Source organism: Ips typographus, linkage group LG6, assembly GCF_016097725.1.
Source record: "Ips typographus isolate SLU linkage group LG6, UJ_Ityp_2.0, whole genome shotgun sequence".
NCBI classification, from domain to species: Eukaryota; Metazoa; Arthropoda; class Insecta; order Coleoptera; family Curculionidae; genus Ips; species Ips typographus.
In genome coordinates, this window is record NC_138427.1 from 33,205 (window position 1) to 53,303 (window position 20,099).

Genomic DNA, 20,099 nt, shown 5'->3' on the forward strand with positions numbered 1-20,099 from the left:
AAATACTAAATAAATTGGATAGACGTCAACCATTGTTTCAACTAGGTATACATTTCCTCGGCACTGCATAGAAATCAACTGAAATTTGAGGAGTTGGCATAAGCGCCTAGTGGACTGTAGTGGGGTGCAAACTGAAGAAAATCGCGTTTATAATTTGGAATTCCCCAAAAAATAACCAAACTTCCTAGCAATAGCAAATTCTAATTTCAAGTTTCAAGACTTTTTATATTTTAAAATGATGGAAATTAAGACCTTTGCATTTCTCGACTTAGAGACAACAGATTTGCCATGCAATGACAATAATACTACCAAGATAATTGAAATTTCATTAATAACAGTTCAAACTAATCATTTATTTGTTGAAAGGTCGTGTTCAATTAAAAACAAATTAAGTCTATGTTTTAACCCCAGGAAAATGATATGCAGTGATACTGAAAGGATGACCAATTTATCCAACGCAGACCTTGAAAACGCAGCCCCATTTAGTGCTGACACTGTGAGCATGATAGTGAACTTTTTGAATCACAACCCGAAACCGATTTGCCTTGTGGCACATAATGGCAACAGATTCGATTACCCGATTTTACGAACGGAAATTTCGAAGAATGGATGCAAGTTTCCAGATGATATTTTGTGTATAGATTCTCTACTTGCTTTTAGAGTGTTGGAAAAACAGGAACCAGTCCAGCTGAGGTTTTATGATCTTGATTTGGCAGTCTTCGAAGATGGATATAACAAAATGCTTTGCAAGGCTGTCGATGAGTATGAGAGCAAAGGCATCACTCGAATTAAATTCAGGGGGTGTAAAAGTGGAAAATCAGCATTGTGCAAACCAAAAATACATGGAAATACTAGACCAATAGCCCAGTTGAGTGAAGGAAGTGGACCCAGTAATGCAAGGACAGCCAAACTGTGTGCACTCAAACAGCAAAGCAAACAACATAGACAGAGGTAAGTTTTCTATGATTTTATTAATGATTGCTGAAATCATTCTGTACCTTGTTTGCCATTTAATGTATTATTTAGAGCAGAACCACAAACTAGACAGGAACTAGTTTTATTTTCAACTATGTATGTAATATAGTATATTACAACGTATATAATATAATATAGTATATATAGTATATTACAATGTATATATAATATAGAATAGTGTATATGTAATATAGTATATTACATACAGGTGTAAAGTGTTTGATTTCTGTCGAGATATTAGGCAGTTTTTTTAGCATCAGCAGAACTTTATCTCGAGACAGAAATTAAACTTTCCACCCTGGTTAAATACTATTTTATTTTCAACCATTTATCAGAATCTTATCAAACTTTGAATAAATCATTTAGTTGAAATATTGATTGCTAATAGTCTCTAACAATAAGATAGTATAGGTGTAGTAGTTATGACTTCAACCATGATAAACGACTGGTGATTTGTTTACAATCTTGTCTACGTCATTATTGTGCTATTGTGTTTTCAATATTTTGAGTTGAAACGTTTTTTAAAGTGCTTTTAATATGGAGATTTCTGAAGATGCAGATATCAGATATTACTTAATAATATAATAATTACTAAACAGATTTTAAATTTTGAACTTCCTCTGTAGCATCTAAGGCAAGTTATATGCATAAATCCTTTTTGTCCTTGCTGTAAAATGTTCCTACCAAATATGGGTATTCTATACTATCATCTAACAATGGAAATACAGTCAACTTTCCAAGAACACTTAAATTAACCTTAACATACTTTAAAAACCCTAAGAAGGTGGTGTTTACTCAATTTAGTTATGATAACAAAAAACAAAGGTAAAAACTAAAAAATATAAGTAAATAGCAGACTATTTAAATTAAGTTTATAAGTGAGTAGTTAGAAGAGTGTAAAACCAATCAACGGCAGCGCGACCAGCTGACCCAGGAAGTCGAGATGTCGACTCTCCTCGGTCAAGAAGATCAAGTTAAGTAGTCCGTTCTCCAAAGTAGTTCCAACGCGAAAGTGACCAAGCCAGCCGCCAGAAAATGCTAAGTCCTTAGCTTATGATATGTAAGTACGAATTGTTAAATTGTCAGCTTTTAGTGTGTTCATGACTGTATTGTTTGGTTAATAGATTTAAGTGTTTAATAGAAAACTCAGTGTTTGATTCCATCCTTAAAACTGAGATCCCGGCACGACGTTTAACGTCGTGAGTCAGTTTAATTGGTGAACCCAGAAGGGCTCATAAATTAAACGTGACATTTGGTAAGGTTGAGTAAGTTCTTTTATATTATAAATGTTGCGAAGCGAACTTTTGATTATTAGTTAGGATTTCTTTAGTTATTTGTTGTTACCCCTGTATGTTACGTTGCTTTGTTTACGTTCTACATTCTTTTGTCTGTGTTCTAGAAAATCCTGGCTCCGTTGCTTATATAGAGAGAGATTAATGTTATAGCTTAATGAGTGTGAGAGAGAAAGTCAATTTCATGAATATTTGGGAACTTTCTAGAAACCATGGAAGCCTATACAGTGCGTTTTTTTTAACGCGCAACATAGGATTTTACGTGTTAAATTTTTAAGCCCATGTTAGACCATTTTATTTTGGAACTGCAAGTCTATAACTTGACGGGTGTGTCTTTAGTACCCTGAAGCTTAAGTAAGTCTACCAATTTGGTCTAAAAAGTGATTAAAAACTGGAAAAAAAATCACTTTTTTTCGAAAAGATTTTATCGTTTCATACTCCCTGTACACATTGTTGTTCCTTGTTGTTTTCGATACTGGCAGGGCAGGTAGCAGGTAAAGTGACATATTTTGACTGCATCACGATCCGACATCTTTTGAACGTCAAGAGGGCATTTTATGATTGTTTGGAATACTGTTTGGCTTCAAACGGAGGTCACTTTGAACAATTCACTTATAAAATAACTTCTTTTGTTCTTAACTTTCTTGATATAAAGTTAATGATCACCCTGTTTTACTTTCTACGCCAAATTTTACCTGCTACCTGCCGTGCCAGTATAAAAAACAACAAAGAACAACAATGCAAGAAGATGATTTTTTGCAAGCTTTTTAACACTTTTTAGGCCGAATTGGTAAACTTACTTAAGCTTCAGGGTACGAAATAGCCACCCGTCAAGTTTTATACTTGTAGTTCCAAAATAACATGGTCTAACATGGGCTTAAAAATTTAACACGTGAAATCCTATGTTGTTCGTTAAAAAAAACGCACTGTATAAGCAGCTGAACCAGGCCTGGTTAGTTAGTTGTTGAGTTGTTGGTTGTAGTGAAGTTGAAGTTGTCAGATAACGAGGTTAAAAGTCAGTGTCAGTTTATTGTTTGTAAACAATATACAGTGTTGTACAAGAAGTGTGTCACTAAGGAGTACGACGGTACAATACCATACTTAATAAAAGTTAAATTGTTTAGTAAAAGCTATCGTAGTAAGTAAGTAGAAAATAGAATAATGCACAGGATATTAAACTTAAAAAAGTCAAAAGTTCTTAAGTTGAATTAGTCAAAACGTATTTTAAATTTTGAACTTCCTCTGTAGCATCTAAGGCAAGTTATATGCATAAATCCTTTTTGTCCTTGCTGTAAAACGTTCCTACCAAATATGGGTATTCTATATTAACTTCTAACAATGGAAATACAGTCAACTTTTCATCATAATACAAAATAATATTTTTATTATTTTGTATTATGTCGGAAAGTTGACATGAGTATAATAATATGCTTTTTGTCACCACCTGAGCAGATATGACAAAATTCTTGTTAATTATCGTCGTCGTTAATTATCAGTACCTAAAGCTAATGGTGTTTCTAATATTTAAATTTTTCCATAAAAATATTATTTTGTACTATGATGGAAAGTTTTTTAAAGGTTTTTAAGGTATGTTAAGGTTAATTTAAGCGTTCTTGGAAAACTGTATTTCCATTGTTAGATGTTAGTATAGAATACCCATATTTGGTAGGAACGTTTTACAGCAAGGACAAAAAGGATTTATGCATATATTTATGCCTTAGATGCTACAGAGGAAGTTCAAAATTTAAAATACGTTTTGTCTAATTCAACTTAAGAACTTTTGACTTTTTTAAGTGGAATATCCTGTGCATTATTCTATTTTCTGATAGCTTTTTCTAAACAATTTAACTTTTATTAAGTATGTTATAAACTTAATTTAAATAGTCTGGTATTTACTTATATTTTTTAGTTTTTACCTTTGTTTTTGTTATCATAACTAAATTGAGTATACACCACCCTCTTAGGGTTTTTAAGGTATGTTAAGGTTAATTTAAGCGTTCTTGGAAAGTTGACTGTATTTCCATTGTTAGAAGTTAGTATAGAATACCCATATTTGGTAGGAACGTTTTACAGCAAGGACAGAAAGGATTTATGCATATAACTTGCCTTAGATGCTACAGAGGAAGTTCAAAATTTAAAATAAGTTTTGACTAATTCATCTTAAGAACTTTTGACTTTTTTAAGTGGAATATCCTGTGCATTATTCTATTTTCTGATAGCTTTTACTAAACAATTTAACTTTTATTAAGTATGTTATAAACTTAATTTAAATAGTCTGCTATTTACTTATATTTTTTTATTTTTGCCTTTGTTTTTTGTTATCAGAACTAAATTGAGTAAACACCACCCTCTTAGGGTTTTTAAGGTAGGTTCAGGTTAATTTAAACGTTCTTTGTTAGACTTTTCAATCTTTCAGCCTCTGATGATGTGCTCGAAACTAGTTAAGCGCCCCCTCTAATAAATATTTTTGTGGAAAAGGCTGTGTGTTCTTTCCTCTCATTTTAAATTGAGTAGCTTATGACTAAACAAATATGCAAGTGTTGTCAAACTCTGTCATGCCAAGTAAGTAAGTTAAGTTTTTTTGTAATTAAGTGACAGAACTAAAACAATTATGAATTTTCTTACGAATTAATTACTTTTTTGTGGCACAGTGGCTCTTGTAGACGTAGTAAAACACTTTGGGAACTTAAACTGTTTAGTGAATGTCTGGTGTCTGGTAAAGTGCGAAAAATGCGAATTATTATATTAAAAAGACCTGCTCCTACTACTTGCCAATTGACGTAAAGTGATGCCACATAAACTAATTTTCATTGTCTTCAGAAATATTTTTTTTTAGACAAATTCATAAATATTTTATCTATGAATGACCGCAAAGAAGCTACTTTGCGCACACTTTTACATATGCAAAGTAGCATTTTCCCACACACTATGCAGAAAAATGTCCAATAAAAATTTAAAATTAAAAATAAAACGTATAGTTATTTCATTCGTAGACAAAAATATTTTTCCTAACACGTGCGCAAAGTAGATTTTCCGCATTTAAAGCTTATCCGAACTCGCGTCGTTTTGTCTACTGCTTCCACCGGGAAGACATAACTTTGCGCACTGATTAGGACACCTACTATTGACTTTTTCTACTCTTACAGGGATATTGGTTAATTCTTTAACAGTTTAAAGAACGGATAAGTGGGCAATTGCCACCAGTTGAACGAATATAGAACCCTAGACTTTCCGCAACTGTGCGATATGAAATAGGCCAATCACAGACAATCTTCAGCGTGCAATATAAAATAGACCAATTACAGCTAATTTTGAACGTAAAGAAAGTTATTTGTTTCATTGTCATCCTCACTGACAATTGGCATCAAAACATTGCATTTTGTTGGAAAACTTACAACAACAATTTAATTTTTTTATATTCTTACTCAATTGATATGTGAAATACAATACTCAGATTTTATTTTAGTAATTGTACAAAAAAACAAAGGTAAAAGTTAAAATTGGAGGATATATGGTTTGTTATTACACCAATACAAAGAATACTCTTATAGCAAATTTAATAAGAAAAACTAGAGACTTCCTAAAAATTAATAATAACATTATTATCTCCACTGCAGACAAAGGAAACACTACTGTCATAATGGATAAAATAAAATACAATGATAAAATTGCCCAACAACTAAACGACAAGACCACCTACCTAGAACTAAAAAAAGACCCCACTACCACCATACAAAATAAAAACAATAAATAAATAGACCTCCTTTTTAAAAAATCGTATATTGATGCAGATCTGTTTAAAAAACTAAAGACAAACACAGGGGTATCCCCTGATATACAGGGTGTCTCCCCCCCACGACGAAAGACATCGATTGATATTAGAAAAAGTATAAATAGGAGAGTTTTGAAAATTTGGGTATGCCCAATCTAACTAAAATATTTTCAAGATGGTTGCACTTTCGTTTATACCGGAAGTCGATCACAACTTTTTTATTTTAAATAGAACACCCTATGTATTATTACATATTTGGATTCCTCACAAAATTCTGACCAACTTTTGTTTACAGTGCCGTATGTCTATCTCTAGCCGTTTTCGAAATATTTGATGTTTTTCCAAAAAAGTGACAGTTGCAACGCTCAACATATTTTTGTACTCTGTCAAAACCGTATTTCATTTTCCAATGAAACTTTGGGTTATTGTAAATAAAGTATCGTTTTATTAAACTGAGGGTGCGTAATGACTCATTTGTATACAGGGTCGTCAAAAAAAAATCATAAACTTGTCACTAAAAAAAATGAAAAATTTCAAGGTTTTTAAATAGAAACCCACATTTTTTATGACGGAATCATTTTTAGCATTAAAAATTACTATACGTTTCAATTTACTTGCCTATACCAAAATCCAACCCATTTCGTTTTATTTGAGAATAAACATTTTTTATTATTAAAACTCCATGTTTCTTGAAAATTTCTCCCTTTAATTACGTGTGGATTTATGTCACACCAGTAGGTAGTGTGAATTATGTCTATTGAACATTCCATTTTTAGTGAATTTGGCTCGGAATTTGGCCTCGTCGCTCTAAATAATATTATTCAAAAACAATTCTTCTCCATAGTGACTAGTCAGCAAAAACGCACTAAAAACCACTCTCTTCAGAAAGTCAACCTCTTTTAAGTGTTGCACTAATTTAAATGAAAAGGGGTGAAATTTATGTTTCTTCAGGATCCTTTGAATTGAGCTTTTGGATATGCCTGATTCTACGGAAACGTCATATTGACGAAGTTGGATTTGCAACAAAATAGCCCAAAATTGCAATTTCTACATTTGTATTATTAAGGATTGGTTTTGTTTTAATAGCTTTTCTCTTCACAGATCCCGTATTTTTAAAATTTTCAATTATTTGCTTGACAGCTTTTGGTGATAGCTTTGGTTTTTCTGGATAACGAGCGGCAAATACCTCACATGTTCTACTCACAACTTTATTACAACACATTCTCCGTAAATGATAAACAGATTTAAGTAATCTTGGTTTGAATAACGTAACCGCGACGGCATATTTGCAGTTGTCAAAACACTCAAAACTAATGTTATTTACATGCTCTGCAGGTCTCCAATATCACCGTGTGTCAAAAGCATGACCAACTAGAGTACCAGCTAATCCCAACCATGCAGCCTAATAAAAAAAAGGTTAATTCTCAAATAAAACGAAATGGGTTGGATTTAGGTATAGGCAAGTAAAATGAAACGTATAGTAATTTTTAATGCTCAAAATGATTCCGTCATAAAAAATGTGGGTTTCTATTTAAAAAACTTGAGATTTTTTATTTTTTTTAGTGGCAAGTTTATGATTTTTTTTTGACGACCCTGTATACAAATGAGTCATTACGCAGCCCCAGTTTAATAAAACGATCCTTTATTTACAATAACCCAAAGTTTCATTGCAAAATGAAATACGGTTTTGACAGAGTACAAAAATATGTTGAGCGTTGCAACTGTCACTTTTTTGGAAAAACATCAAATATTTCGAAAACGGCTAGAGATAGGCATAGCGCATTGTACACAAAAGTTGGTCAGAATTTTGTGAGGAATCCAAATATGTAATAATATATAGTGTGTTCTATTTAAAATAAGAAAGTTGTGAGAGACTTCCGGTATAAACGGAAGTGCAACCACTTCCGATTGATTGATTGGGCATGCCCACATCAGTATCCTGTCAAATTTTCAAAACTCTCCTAAAATACACAATAGTCTCTTTTGTTGGCTCCCCACTATACAGCCTCACAAAGTATTTGTCAAATGTCCTGCAAAATGCATTTACCAAAGATGATAAATATGTTAAAAATTCATTTGAGTTCCCAACATTTATAAGAAATTAAACAATACCGGATAATTATGAAATTAGAGCTCTCAATGTAATTTCCTTATTCACAAACATTCCTACAGACATTGTTTTAGACTTGGTAATTAAAAAATGGGAACTAATAAAAGACCACACTAAAATTCCAAAAACAGAATTCACACAACTTCTAAAGTTTGTGTTTGACAATAATTACTTCCAGTATAAAAATCAATTTTTCAAACAAATATACGGACTAGGAATGGAACTGTCTATCACCAATTTGCACCTCCAAAATACTTGCATTGCTAAGTTGCCATTTACAGTACCCTTCTTCAAAAGGTATGTCGCTATGACATTAGAACAGCTATACCAAAAACTAATGAACAAAAAAACTTTAGACACGTTTAACTTCTACCATACAAAGTTACAATTTACAATAGCAGAATAGTATGTTGCCGTTCCTAGATGTACATGTAATCAAAACAGAGACTGAACAATTGGAAACAGACTGGTACCACAAACCAACATTTTCAGGGAGATTCCTAAACTTGAACTCAGAGCACCCTGAAAACAGAAAATACGTACGAAACCGCAGACCACAAAATAATAAGAATCACTGAAAAAAGCCAAAATACTATAAAAAGTAAATTCTTTTCAAGACTCAAAACCAAAAACCCACCGAACATCAAATCAAATGTCGTCAATAACATCCCTTGTAGCAAATGTAACAAAACATATACATATAGGCCAAACATCTCGATATCTTAAACAACGGATTAAAGAACACCAAATGATGAAAAGAATTATATAAGACAAACCCAACAGCACTTGTGGAACACAAAATAAAAACAGGGCCTAACTTCCTTCGAAGGAACGACAATTTTGGACATACAAACTACAAAAAATGACTTATATCAGAAATGATCAATATACGCAAAAAAAAAAAAAACCAGTGTGAACAAACGTACAGACATAGAGGGGCTACACACAGCATACTTTAACCATCAATGACCATCAAACTACCATCTAAAACCAATCAATGACAAAAACACTAAATCAACTAATAGTAATAGTTATACCAGGTATCCAAGAGCACCCTGGACATAGGAGATTAACATGGGAAAACGGTTTTGATTTTTTTGTGCCTGTACGGTTTATTTAATGGAAAAACGCTTTAGATAAAAGTTGTAGAGCACATTTTCAGCTATCAACTTGTAATTTTTTAATACCGTAGATTTGACCATTAAGACGAAAAACGGATCTAAAATTCGGAAATTTTAAATCTCGCGCCAAGCGGTCGTTAAAGAAAGTTTATATCGGGTCTCGCTAATAACCTCATTGAATGGGTCTACTCAACTTATTTACTTTGTAGCAAAACTCTTTAAGAAAACACTGGTTTTGCTTGCAAATATTTAATGAGAATGACCGAATCACCTATCTCAAGCCTCTTCATAACACTACCAAACGATTTAAAGTGATGAAAACAGTGGACAATGAAGCCAGATCTTTGAAGATAAGTTTCCTACTGGACAGGAACAACAACAAAGGGGCCAAATACTTCCTTCAAAAGTGGTGTGATTTAGCTTCAATGTGCTTAACTTCATTTACTATCATCAGCGAGGGTCTTCATCAGTGTTGCAACTAAAACTTAAAATGATTCAGTGTTGATATCTGACTTAAATCTCAAAATTTGATGTGACTGTGAAATGTGAATAATCTTAAACTGGCTATAAAACCTATGAGAAACCCCTTCTAGGAACAGAATATGGACTTACACAGTCAGGTGACAAAACTTTTTGTATATGGGTAGGTATTGTCAAAAAACCAACTTTTCAATTGAGCTATCTACATGAGCTGTTCTATTCTAGGTTTAGGTATTAACATTATAATTGTGTGCTTTTTTCCACACACTTAATTGTTCCAAATAAAACTTTGTACACTGAACGTTTGTATTAATTATTTATTCACAGTTCAAGGTAGGGTAGGTAAGGTAGTATACATTTTCTTCAAGTGAAAAGCTTAGGTACAATAGGTGGCAGAGCAAACTGGTCTTACCACATAAACAGTGATTGTTCCACAGATTGAGGGTGAGTGGGTGAACCAACCTTTCACCATACAAGCTATGCTAAAAACCACTTTGTCTTATTAACCTAATGTTTGTTTGGATAATAGTGTCCAATCAGCTCCAAATTAGCGAAGGTAGGTGAAATGTAGTGATTGAAAGTCTCTAAAGAGAAACAGCTTGCTTCTAATTCAATACACCATTTCACAGGACATACCTTTACTAATCAAATGTGAACTCGAGTTACACATTTCTTGCAAATAAATAATTTTTGGTTAGTAGACATTTTACCGTATCCTTGTAGGTGAATGATGTTCAAGTTAACTAATAGAGCTAATTAAATATCAGTACTTACCTTACCCTGTAGAACTAGGAAAAAAACATTGACAATCGGTTATAAAAAATGCCTTTTTTTAACATCATACAATATAAAACCACTTAAACACTATGGTGTTTTGATAACACTACAAAACAGAAGGATACAATAAAACTAGCAGTCACATAGGTCACTAAATTAAATCACTTTTGAGGGAAGTACTTGCCCTCTTTTGTGGTTCCTGTATAGTAAAGCAACTTATCTTCAAACATCTGCAGGCCTTCCTAGTCCATTGTTTTTATCACTTTAAATAGTTTGGTAGTGTTATGAAGAGGCTTGAGATAGGTGATTCGGTCGTCCTCATTAAATATTTGCAAGCAAAACCAGTGTTTTCTTAAAGAATTTTGCTACAAAGTAAATAAGTTGAGTAGAGACATTGAATGAGGTTATAAACGCAACTCACCAGATTTTTGAGCTGTGGCTACTGATAAAGTATCTTTATCACGATTTATTTGTATTTTCTTTGCAATATGTGGGTAGTAACCATTGACATACTAAATATGGACCGGCCTTATAGTCGCTCTCCCACATTAAGCATGCGAGCCGGAGGGTGGAGCGAGAGAGAGAGAAACTAGTACGGGTAGCCTGCTCCTACCATGCTCGTATTTGCTCGTACTTTGGAATAATTTTGTGGGCTATTTACTTATCAATGTTTATTTATAGAGTTTTAATAGTTTTGGATATTTCTAAACTAATTTACTGATAAATTTCAACTATAAACTACAAGTTAAAGTCACATCTACATAGAATTATATTATAAAATTATTATTTATTGACGTGTACTTTTTGTCTTAATATAAAATGATTTTAAAAGCATTTGATATTAAGACAAAAAGTGCACTCTCTCTGAGGATCTTGTATGTATACTTGTGTGAGATTGGAAGTACATAAAACCAAGCCTAGACCTAGAACACATTATCGCAATAAGTTCCTAAATAGGTATATTTAAAAGTTTTATAAAACATGAAAGTAATCAAGTTTTCAATTATAGGTATTAATTGAAATTTGAAACTGGTTGAAATAATTTATATAATGGTCTTGATTTATTCTTCATCTGCTGCATGTGAATAAACAATAAAATTCGTTTACATTTGAATATATACCTACCTATATAAAAAGAGAAAAGAAAATCTACATGTAGGTAGGTCTACAAATCCTTTTTAAGCAATAATACAAAACACTCTTACTTATGTTTTACAAATAATATGTGTAACGTGAACTAATAATCTATATCTATATCTATAAGTACCTTATAACCTATAGGTACTATTAATAATAATGGTTTTCTACACAGGAGAATTTATATCCATATCTGGGGGTAGAAAATGTTTATTTTCAAATCCAATTGCATCTTAATATACTTTTTAATAATAATCCCATAAATTAATTTAAAGTTATAATGCTTTTTTTTAGTTTTATGTCATATATTACTTCTATGGTTTAATGGCTTTTTAATTCTACATATTATACAGGGTGTTTCGGGTGGAAAGGGAAATATTTTAGGAATGCGTTCAGGAGGTTAAAATAAGATAAATGAACCCATATTGTTTAATCCGATTCTTAACCGTTGCTGAAATAATCGGTCCTTAAGTTTTGTATGACTGTTTTTCATTTCAAAAGCAATACAAACAAATAATTGTGGTCTAAACAACAAAACTAAACTAATTTAGAATATTTTCGAAAATACCCCCACCAACTTCAATACAAGCTGCAGCACGCTTGCTAATCGGTCGAGTGATACGCTGAATAGCTTTGGGATTGTTTCTAATAAAATTTGCAGAATTGAAAATTAATAAAATAAGTACACCAAAATTTTACCCACCTTCAAAAAAAACGACTCATTTGAAGTTAAATGATTTTGCTTTCTAAGATGGTCAACTAGGGAGTTCATACCGGCTATTTTAGACTCTCGTCGTTTTAAACAGGCCTGCAGAATTTTAGTCTTTCTTGACAACATTTTTAGTTTATCTTGAGTTTGCATCCAATAGCGTTTTCTCTTTATAGGACACTCAAGATCCTTTTCTCTAAAATCCCCAAGGAATACTGGCTCAACTCTGATTCTAAAATAAATCAGCAAACCTTAAAAACATGGTCGAGAACATGGTGATCAAAGAGAGAGTAGTAAAACCCTCTTTTTTCAGTTTTAAAGCCCTATTTGTTTTATTTTAACAATACCTATAAAGGGATTTAGGTACACACTGCTCAATAATATAGCCTTACTTCCATACCTTTTCCTATGACTTGATTTTTTCACTTCGAGGACAGTCTGTGTTTTTAGTAAAACCTCTTTCTCCCCTGCTGTGGTTTGAATAACTTTGTTATCTGGCTTTGATGTGGTAATGTCTAAATTATTAAAATGTTAATGAAAAAATGTTGCCAGCAATATGAATCATGTTTGTTCTTTAACTTACCAAACTGATTAGGGCTGAACTGGGTACTGGCTTGCTCGGGTTCATCATTATTTATATTAGAATTACATACCTCAGCTACTTGCTTAGCTAAAGGCAACAAACATGTATCTATAAATAAAAGTGCATAGTTGAACAACCAAGTTTGAGAACACTATTTAATGATTACCTTCCTCATCTTGTCTTTTTCGAATTAACACTCTTCTAGGTTTGGTTGTAGGGGTTGAGGTATTAATCAATTTGGCAGGAAAGTTGAATAAAGAAGGGACTGCTTCCTTTTTCAGAACCTTAGTTTCCATCACAGTTTCTTTGTAATCACTTTCAAGAAAATGTTTTTGGCAAAGCACTGAAGTTTTGCTAGGCTTGAAGTTTTTTCTCTTAGTGGCGTTTACCCATTTTCTTTGAAGCACAGGATCTTTAGCGAACCTAAGGAATGTTTATTCACTTTAATAGAGACTTATGAACTAATTGGAAGGATTGTTTAGCACAAGTTCAGTGAACTTTGCCTGATGCTAAAATGGCCTAACCTAACCCCATACCTGTGAAACTTAATATTGCACCCGCCAATACTTTTGGATGAACATCCGAACGCAGAGCAACTTTGAACCATTGTTCAGTGGGTTAGGTTTTAAAAAAACCGTTTTTGAGGGTAGGGCTAAAAAACTATTAGAAAAATACACTTGAAAAAGTAACAACGACACTGAAAACACATACAATTAAATGGGTGGGCGTGGCTTGTAATACTGTACTGTAGATCTGTCTCTCTCGTTTAATCTCGATTCGTTCTTCTCTGTCTTTCGCCGCGTCCATTTTAATAATATGTCAATGGTAGTAACTTAAAATTATTACTAAATAAACTTGTTTTGAATGTTTTGATTACAGAATGACTGACAGCGATTTGTTATGATTTTGAAAGGTTGGTAGCACCGCCGGATAAAAACTTTCTTTAACGACCGCTTGGCGGGAGATTTAAAATTTCCGAATTTTAGATCCGTTTTTCGTCTTAATGGTCAAATCTACGGTATTGAAAAAAATACAATTTGATAGCTGAAAATGTGCTCTACAACTTTTATCTAAAGCGTTTTTCCATTAAATAAACCGTACAGGTGCAAAAAAATCAAAACCATTTTCCCATGTTAATCTCCTATGTCCAGGGTGCTCTTGGACACCTGGTATAACAGCCCAAATCAATTGGCGATATTGGAGGCGCTGAAGATGCAAAAATAAATTTGCGAAAGGTCGGCTATACTGTTGTAGTTTGATTCTACGTAAACCCGATGCAACTCCCAAAATAGAAAACATAACTATCAAACCGAGGATCGTAAACCAAAAATCATTGAGTGTTTATTTGTGTGAAATTTGGTAAGTAATTCCAATTAGTCGTAGAAAAAATAGCCTGTAAAACCCGGGCGAATTGTCCATATTGCCCTCGTCCTATTCAAATTTTCGTCCTCGTGCGATAGGGACGTCTTATTCACCCTTGTTGTACAATATACTATTAAACATCTAATGAATAAAAAATTGTTTAAATCGTTGCTAAGCGTTGAATAATTATTGACTACTAACAGGACGAAATATAATAAAATCTTAAACTCCACTATGATCTACGACCCCATTACGGTACGCTATGTTGGACTCTGATAATAATCGTTACTGATTAATTATGTATCATAATACTGTTTTCAATTTGTAATCACTTTACTTATAAAAGATTATTGTTCTAGATTGAGCTATAAGTTGGTCGACGTGTACGAGCGCCTACTAAAGAAAAAAGTTAATCCTAAGCATAGAGCTGAAGATGACGCGACAATGTTGTACTTATGCGTGGCCACCTTAGGGCAAAACTTTGTGGAATGGGCTAATAAAAACCACAAAATATTCAACCAAATGCCCCCTATGCGTTAGTAGTTCTTTTACTCTTTTTCTTAATTTTACTTTTTTAATATCTTTAATCTGTTTTTATTATTTGCATGTTTTGCTGGTTTTTTGTTCGATCTTTTTATTAGGAAATAATTATTTTTATTTCTATATTACCTACGTTTTATATTTGTATATTTTGTGTTTGCAGTACCTATGAGAAAAATCAAACAAAAATTGGATGACGTTACAATAAAATCGACAGATAAATGTTTTGAATGTAACATTTACTTCTTTGTTGGTTGCGTTCAAAATAATTATCTGTTTATTACATTTTTACGTCATCCTATATTTTCGTTTGACTTTTTGCATAGTACCTATAGAGATTATTTTGTGTTGTATTTTCTTTATTTATGTTTTTGGTGATGGATGAATATTAATATATCTGCATGTTCAATAAGTTTATTTGGATACGTTATTTCTTTTGTTTTCTGTTTGGCTGTGCTGATGTCCCTGTAGCAAAAAGTTTTATTGGAAACTTTAATTACGGATTTGGAGGTGGATGCATGTTTACAGGTTGTGGTGATATCTTGTGGACCATTTTAATAAAAAGAGCATTTGCTTTTCCCCGTCAAATTTAAAGTAAATACTTCAAATCTGCTATACCAGTATCTATACTCCTCAAAGCATTTATCTGACATTTTAGAAATACAAGGTGTTTTTAATAATTGCAAAAAATTCACCATCGATTCTACATCGACAAATAATACGAGCGGCTATATAAACCATACTTCAAAAATTAATCGTGGGTTGCCAGTTTAGATCTTAGACGTTTTCAAAAAAATTTCGTACGATTACTATCCTACTACTCGGGAAAAACCAGCATATTTAAATTGTAGCACATTAACAAGTAAATTAAATAGCCACTTAAACAGAACATGTAAAAAATAACTAAATATAGCGCATAATTCAACTATAATAATTTAACGAAAGACATTAAATTATCGTTTGTGTGAAGTTATCCATAAACCGTCAGCCATAAAACCGTGTCGGTCAGAACAGGCGGGCGTAAGGGTTACTATGATATAAACAGGCCCGAATAGAAATAGTAACTTTATTTCAAGATTGTCATAAACAACGTATACAACAAAATGAAATTGCGTCAGCAAAAGAAAGACTACTTAGGTATATTATTATACTTATGATATAGTATACTCATTCAATACAGGAGAGTTCAACCTCTACATGTTTAGGTAATCGTCGAGATGATAGGGTTCCAATTGTATTAATAACTTTTTTAGCTCCCTTTTAAATTTTTGGTTACTCACAATTGTTTTAATATCCATAGGTAACTTATTGAAGAGCTTTATACACATATAGTGGGGAGTTTTTTCTGTTATTTGCAGCCGGTGTGTTGGATACATAATTTGATGGGTTGATCTTGTATTATATTTGTTTACCTGTGGATTCTGAAAAAATAAACTTCTGTTGTTGAAAAAGAACATTAAGCATTCATATATATACAGAGCGTATACTGTCATTAGTCCCATTGACCTGAAAGTGTTTCTACATGATTTCCGATAATCCATTTTTTTAATTATTCTCATAACTCGTTTTTGAGCAATAAAAATGTTCTGAACCCTACCATCTCGACCCCAGAACATAATACCATACTTCAGTCTAGATTCAAAATTGGCGCTATACAGAATTTTTAGACATTGCTCCACTTAGATATTTACCAGTGAATCGTATTCCGTAGCAGATAGTTCCCAAAGTTTTCAAGAGTTTATCCAAATGAAAAGACCAGTCAAGGTTCTCATCCAGATAAACCCCTAGGAACCTCGTGTTTTCAGATACTGTTATGTCTTTCCCGACAATCGGGAGTCCTTCCAGTTTACCAAAGTTTGATTGTTTTGTCCTGAACAGGACTAAATCAGTTTTCTCTGCGTTCAAAATTAAGCCGTTATCAGCAAACCATGCTTCAATTTTAGACGTTAAATATTGACTATTGCTTACTAGGTTCAAACTATTTTTGTCTCCAATCAACAAGTTGGTGTCATCGGCATAGTTAATAATAGTTTACCATGGTTCATCTGCTACCGAATACAAGTGGTTTATGAAGATTACAAAGAGGACCGGCCCTATAATGCTAAATTGTGCTATTCTATAATCGTTCGAAAGAGTACCTGATTTACAAGATTGACCATCATTAGTGACAGCCACTATTTGCTGCCTGTTTTGCAAGTATGACCTTACCCACTCCAATGGTTGCCCCCTTATCCCATATTTTTCCATTTTATTTAATAAGATTTCTCGATGTAGACAGTCATAGGCCTTCGAAAGATCTAGGAATATTCCAAGTGCGGCCTCTCTATTTTCAAAGTGCTTAATGATTGATTGTATAAATTGATATAATGCCGTTTGTGTTGATTTTCCCTTTATAAATCCGTGCTGGTTTGTGTTAATTAGATTACAGTGGTTCATAAATTCTATAATTCTTTTACACATTGCAAGTTCAAAAAGTTTGGAAAATCCTGGCAGAAGGCTTATAGGTCTATAGCTATTCATTATTTCTGGATCACCCTTTTTATACAATGGTTTAACAAGAGCAGTTTTTAGTTGATCTGGAAACACACCAGATTTAAAAGAATTGTTAATTATAAAACACAGTACATCTTTTAATTCGCATATGGAAAGTTTTATTAAGCTGGTTGGTATTTCGTCAAACCCACTGCTGTGTTTATTCTTAATTTCGTGCGCAAGTTCACAGACTTCTTCCGGCGTAAGTGGTCTTAAAAACATTGACTTATCATTAAATGGGATTTCACATTTATAAGAATTCGTATCTACTTTTGGAACTATATTTGGTATGCTGTTTACTAAGAATAAGAAACTATTAAAATTATTGGCTATGGCTTTAGCATTTCCCTTCAACTGTATGTCACGACGATCACTAATTTTTCCTGAGATTTCTTTAGTTATCGTCCACATACATTTCATTTTGTTGTCCGATTTAGTAATCCTATTTTCATAATTTTTCTATCTGACATTCTTTAAAAGCTCATCATATTTTCTTTTGGTAGATTTGTATGCCTCCTTATAGGTATTTGTCATTATAACGGCTCAAGGTAAGAAGTAAATCTAACTTTTGTTTGTAATTGATAACTTCCGGATCGTGTTTAAATGATTTTAACTTTTTTGTTTTGACTATTTTGAGCGGGAAGTTTTGGTTAAAAATTCTTATAAATTTATTTATAAAGATATCCCATTGATTGTTTACGTTATTACTAATTACACTATACACACGTTCCCAATTTTGGCCTTTTAAACAGCGCAAAAAATTATCTTTATTCTTTTGAGAAAATGTTCTTGTTTTGGTATCACTAGAGACTTAGACTGCTTTGTTTCAAAAATAACTTTTTGCGCCTTATGATCTGAGATAAAGTATTCTATCACACTACTATGTACAGGGTGCTGCATTTTCGATGGTTTTACGGGGTACAGAGAAAACGGTAATAGATAGAAAAAAAGTAGCATACGTGTTCTGATCTCTTTTTCTGAGCTGAGATTAGTGGCGAAAAGTGGGCGGCGCAAACTTCTTTTGTTTCAAAGATTGAACGCCCCGTGGTTTTCGAAAATTGTTAATTTTTGAACCTCTTCTGTACAGTTGCTCTTAAAGTTATCAAAAAAGGAAGAACGGTTCCCGGTAGTAGTTTTCATGTAGAATCGAATGGCGTAGTCAGTTTTTTCTATTCCGTTTAGTTTCTGACATAAGACAGTAAGTTACATTTTTTTAAATGGAACATCCTATATATTTTTACGTCATTTAATTCTGTTTATTTTTACCTTTTCAACGGTGTATTACAACATATAAGTTTGTAGAGGTTAATCCGGTTATTTTAAAAAAATACCTTTGCTAAGCTTAAACAAGGCCAATATTTAAAATACCAAACAAAATCGGAAATCATATAAACTAACACATCAGAAAATTAAATATTTTTAATAAATCTTATTAAAAATCTAAGTTACAAACAGTTCTACCGACACTTTAATAAGAAAAGTGGCCATTTCTATTTTCTACTATTTTTAAGGTAGAAGTTGAAAAAACTGTTTATAAACGACATGTAACATGTTAATATGAATATAGCCAAATTTTGTTTCGATTGTGGGTATTTTTATACATATTATTTAGCACTTTTTTGTTAAGGAAACGCTTTTTTTTCTAATTACCAAGATTAACGTTTACAAACTTATATGTTTTAATACACCGTTGAAAAAGTAAAAATCAACAGAATTAAATGAACTAAAAATATATAGGGTGTTTCATTTAAAAAAATATAACTTACTGTCATATGTCAGAAACTAAACGTAATAGAAAAAAAAACTGACTACGCCATTGGATTCTACGTCGAAACTTCTACCGAAAACCGTTTTTCCTTCTTTGAGAACTTTAATAGCAAATGAAATACAGAGGAGGTTCCAAAATGACCAATTATCAAAAACCCCCGTATCTTTGAAACAAAAGAAGTTTGCGCCGCCCACTTTTCGCCACTAATCTCAGCTCAGAAAAAGAGATCAGAACACGTGTGCTACTTTTTTTCTATCTATATATACCGTTTTCTCTGTACCCCGTAAAACCATCGAAAATCCAGCACCCTGTACAGTATTCACATTTGTAAAGATATTGTCAATGCAACTGCTAGACGTTGCAATAACACGCGTGATTACGGTTACAGTTTGTACCACATTAAAGGAACTTGTTAACGATATAAATTCGCACCCTACTTTATTGTCTTTTAACAGCTCTATATTAAACTCACCTGCTAGGATTATCGTTTTGTTTTCTTTGGCCACGCTAGTGATTAATTGTTCTGTTTTTTCCATAAATATTTTTATGTCTCCTTGTGGGGGTCTATAAACGGTAAAACGGTTACTACAACAAAGTTCAAGTCACCAACTTTACACTCTGCTACCGCACATTCAAAAGTTTCACACATCGACAATCTTTTATTTGTTGCACTCACCGTTCTGTGGACATATATGGCTGATCCTCCCTGTCTTCCCTATTCTCGACAGAATGCTGATATTAGGTTAAAGTTATTTATACCTAGGCTTTTTAGTTGTCCCTCTGATTTACAATGCTCCGATAGGCAGAGAATTTTGCAGAGTGGTCTTGTAGCATTTGATTAATCTTATCTATGGAGTTTCCCAGGGATTGTGCATTTTGGTGGATAATACTTGATAAACAGATACATTTTCTTTGGTTTACCTCAACATTGTCATTTTGGA

The 20,099-nt window shown here is 32.6% G+C and overlaps 2 protein-coding genes across 4 annotated transcripts; one reads left to right on the top strand and one right to left on the bottom strand.

The window, feature by feature from the left end:
* Positions 1 to 152: 152 nt before the first annotated feature.
* On the top strand, positions 153 to 15,270 carry LOC145731069 (uncharacterized). Of its 2 annotated transcripts, none has more exons than XM_081982655.1 (2): positions 153 to 951; positions 14,678 to 15,270. In XM_081982655.1, exons 1-2 carry the CDS (start codon positions 236 to 238, stop codon positions 14,856 to 14,858), a joined length of 897 nt encoding a protein of 298 aa, XP_081838781.1. In that variant the 5' UTR covers positions 153 to 235; the 3' UTR covers positions 14,859 to 15,270. The 2 variants fall into 2 exon arrangements, 1 of the variants encoding a protein (XP_081838781.1); XR_014178737.1 differs by lacking the exon at positions 153 to 951 and adding an exon at positions 1,881 to 2,035 and having other exon boundaries at positions 14,678 to 14,841.
* On the bottom strand, positions 11,859 to 13,789 carry LOC145731072 (uncharacterized). Of its 2 annotated transcripts, none has more exons than XM_081982659.1 (7): positions 13,668 to 13,789; positions 13,493 to 13,616; positions 13,123 to 13,379; positions 12,957 to 13,064; positions 12,774 to 12,888; positions 12,368 to 12,605; positions 11,859 to 12,309 (listed from the first exon to the last, which is right to left on the bottom strand). In XM_081982659.1, the coding sequence occupies exons 2-7, from the start codon at positions 13,561 to 13,563 to the stop codon at positions 12,268 to 12,270; spliced, it is 831 nt and encodes a 276-aa protein (XP_081838785.1). In that variant the 5' UTR covers positions 13,564 to 13,616; positions 13,668 to 13,789; the 3' UTR covers positions 11,859 to 12,267. The 2 variants fall into 2 exon arrangements, with proteins under 2 accessions (XP_081838785.1, XP_081838786.1); XM_081982660.1 differs by having other exon boundaries at positions 13,493 to 13,608; positions 13,668 to 13,771.
* Positions 15,271 to 20,099: the final 4,829 nt, after the last annotated feature.

What these genes read in the sequence shown, in the direction of transcription:
- LOC145731069 (XM_081982655.1), top strand. Translation starts at nt 236, where the DNA reads ATGATGGAAATTAAGACCTTTGCATTTCTCGACTTAGAGACAACAGAT. An exon ending in AGCAAACAACATAGACAGAG is followed by an intron (nt 952 to 14,677) that starts GTAAGTTTTCTA and finishes TTATTGTTCTAG; the next exon opens with ATTGAGCTATAAGTTGGTCG.
- LOC145731072 (XM_081982659.1), bottom strand. Translation starts at nt 13,563, where the DNA reads ATGGTTCAAAGTTGCTCTGCGTTCGGATGTTCATCCAAAAGTATTGGC. An exon ending in AAATCAAGTCATAGGAAAAG is followed by an intron (nt 12,606 to 12,773) that starts GTATGGAAGTAA and finishes GATTTATTTTAG; the next exon opens with AATCAGAGTTGAGCCAGTAT. An exon ending in ATGAGTCGTTTTTTTTGAAG is followed by an intron (nt 12,310 to 12,367) that starts GTGGGTAAAATT and finishes AAATTTTATTAG; the next exon opens with AAACAATCCCAAAGCTATTC.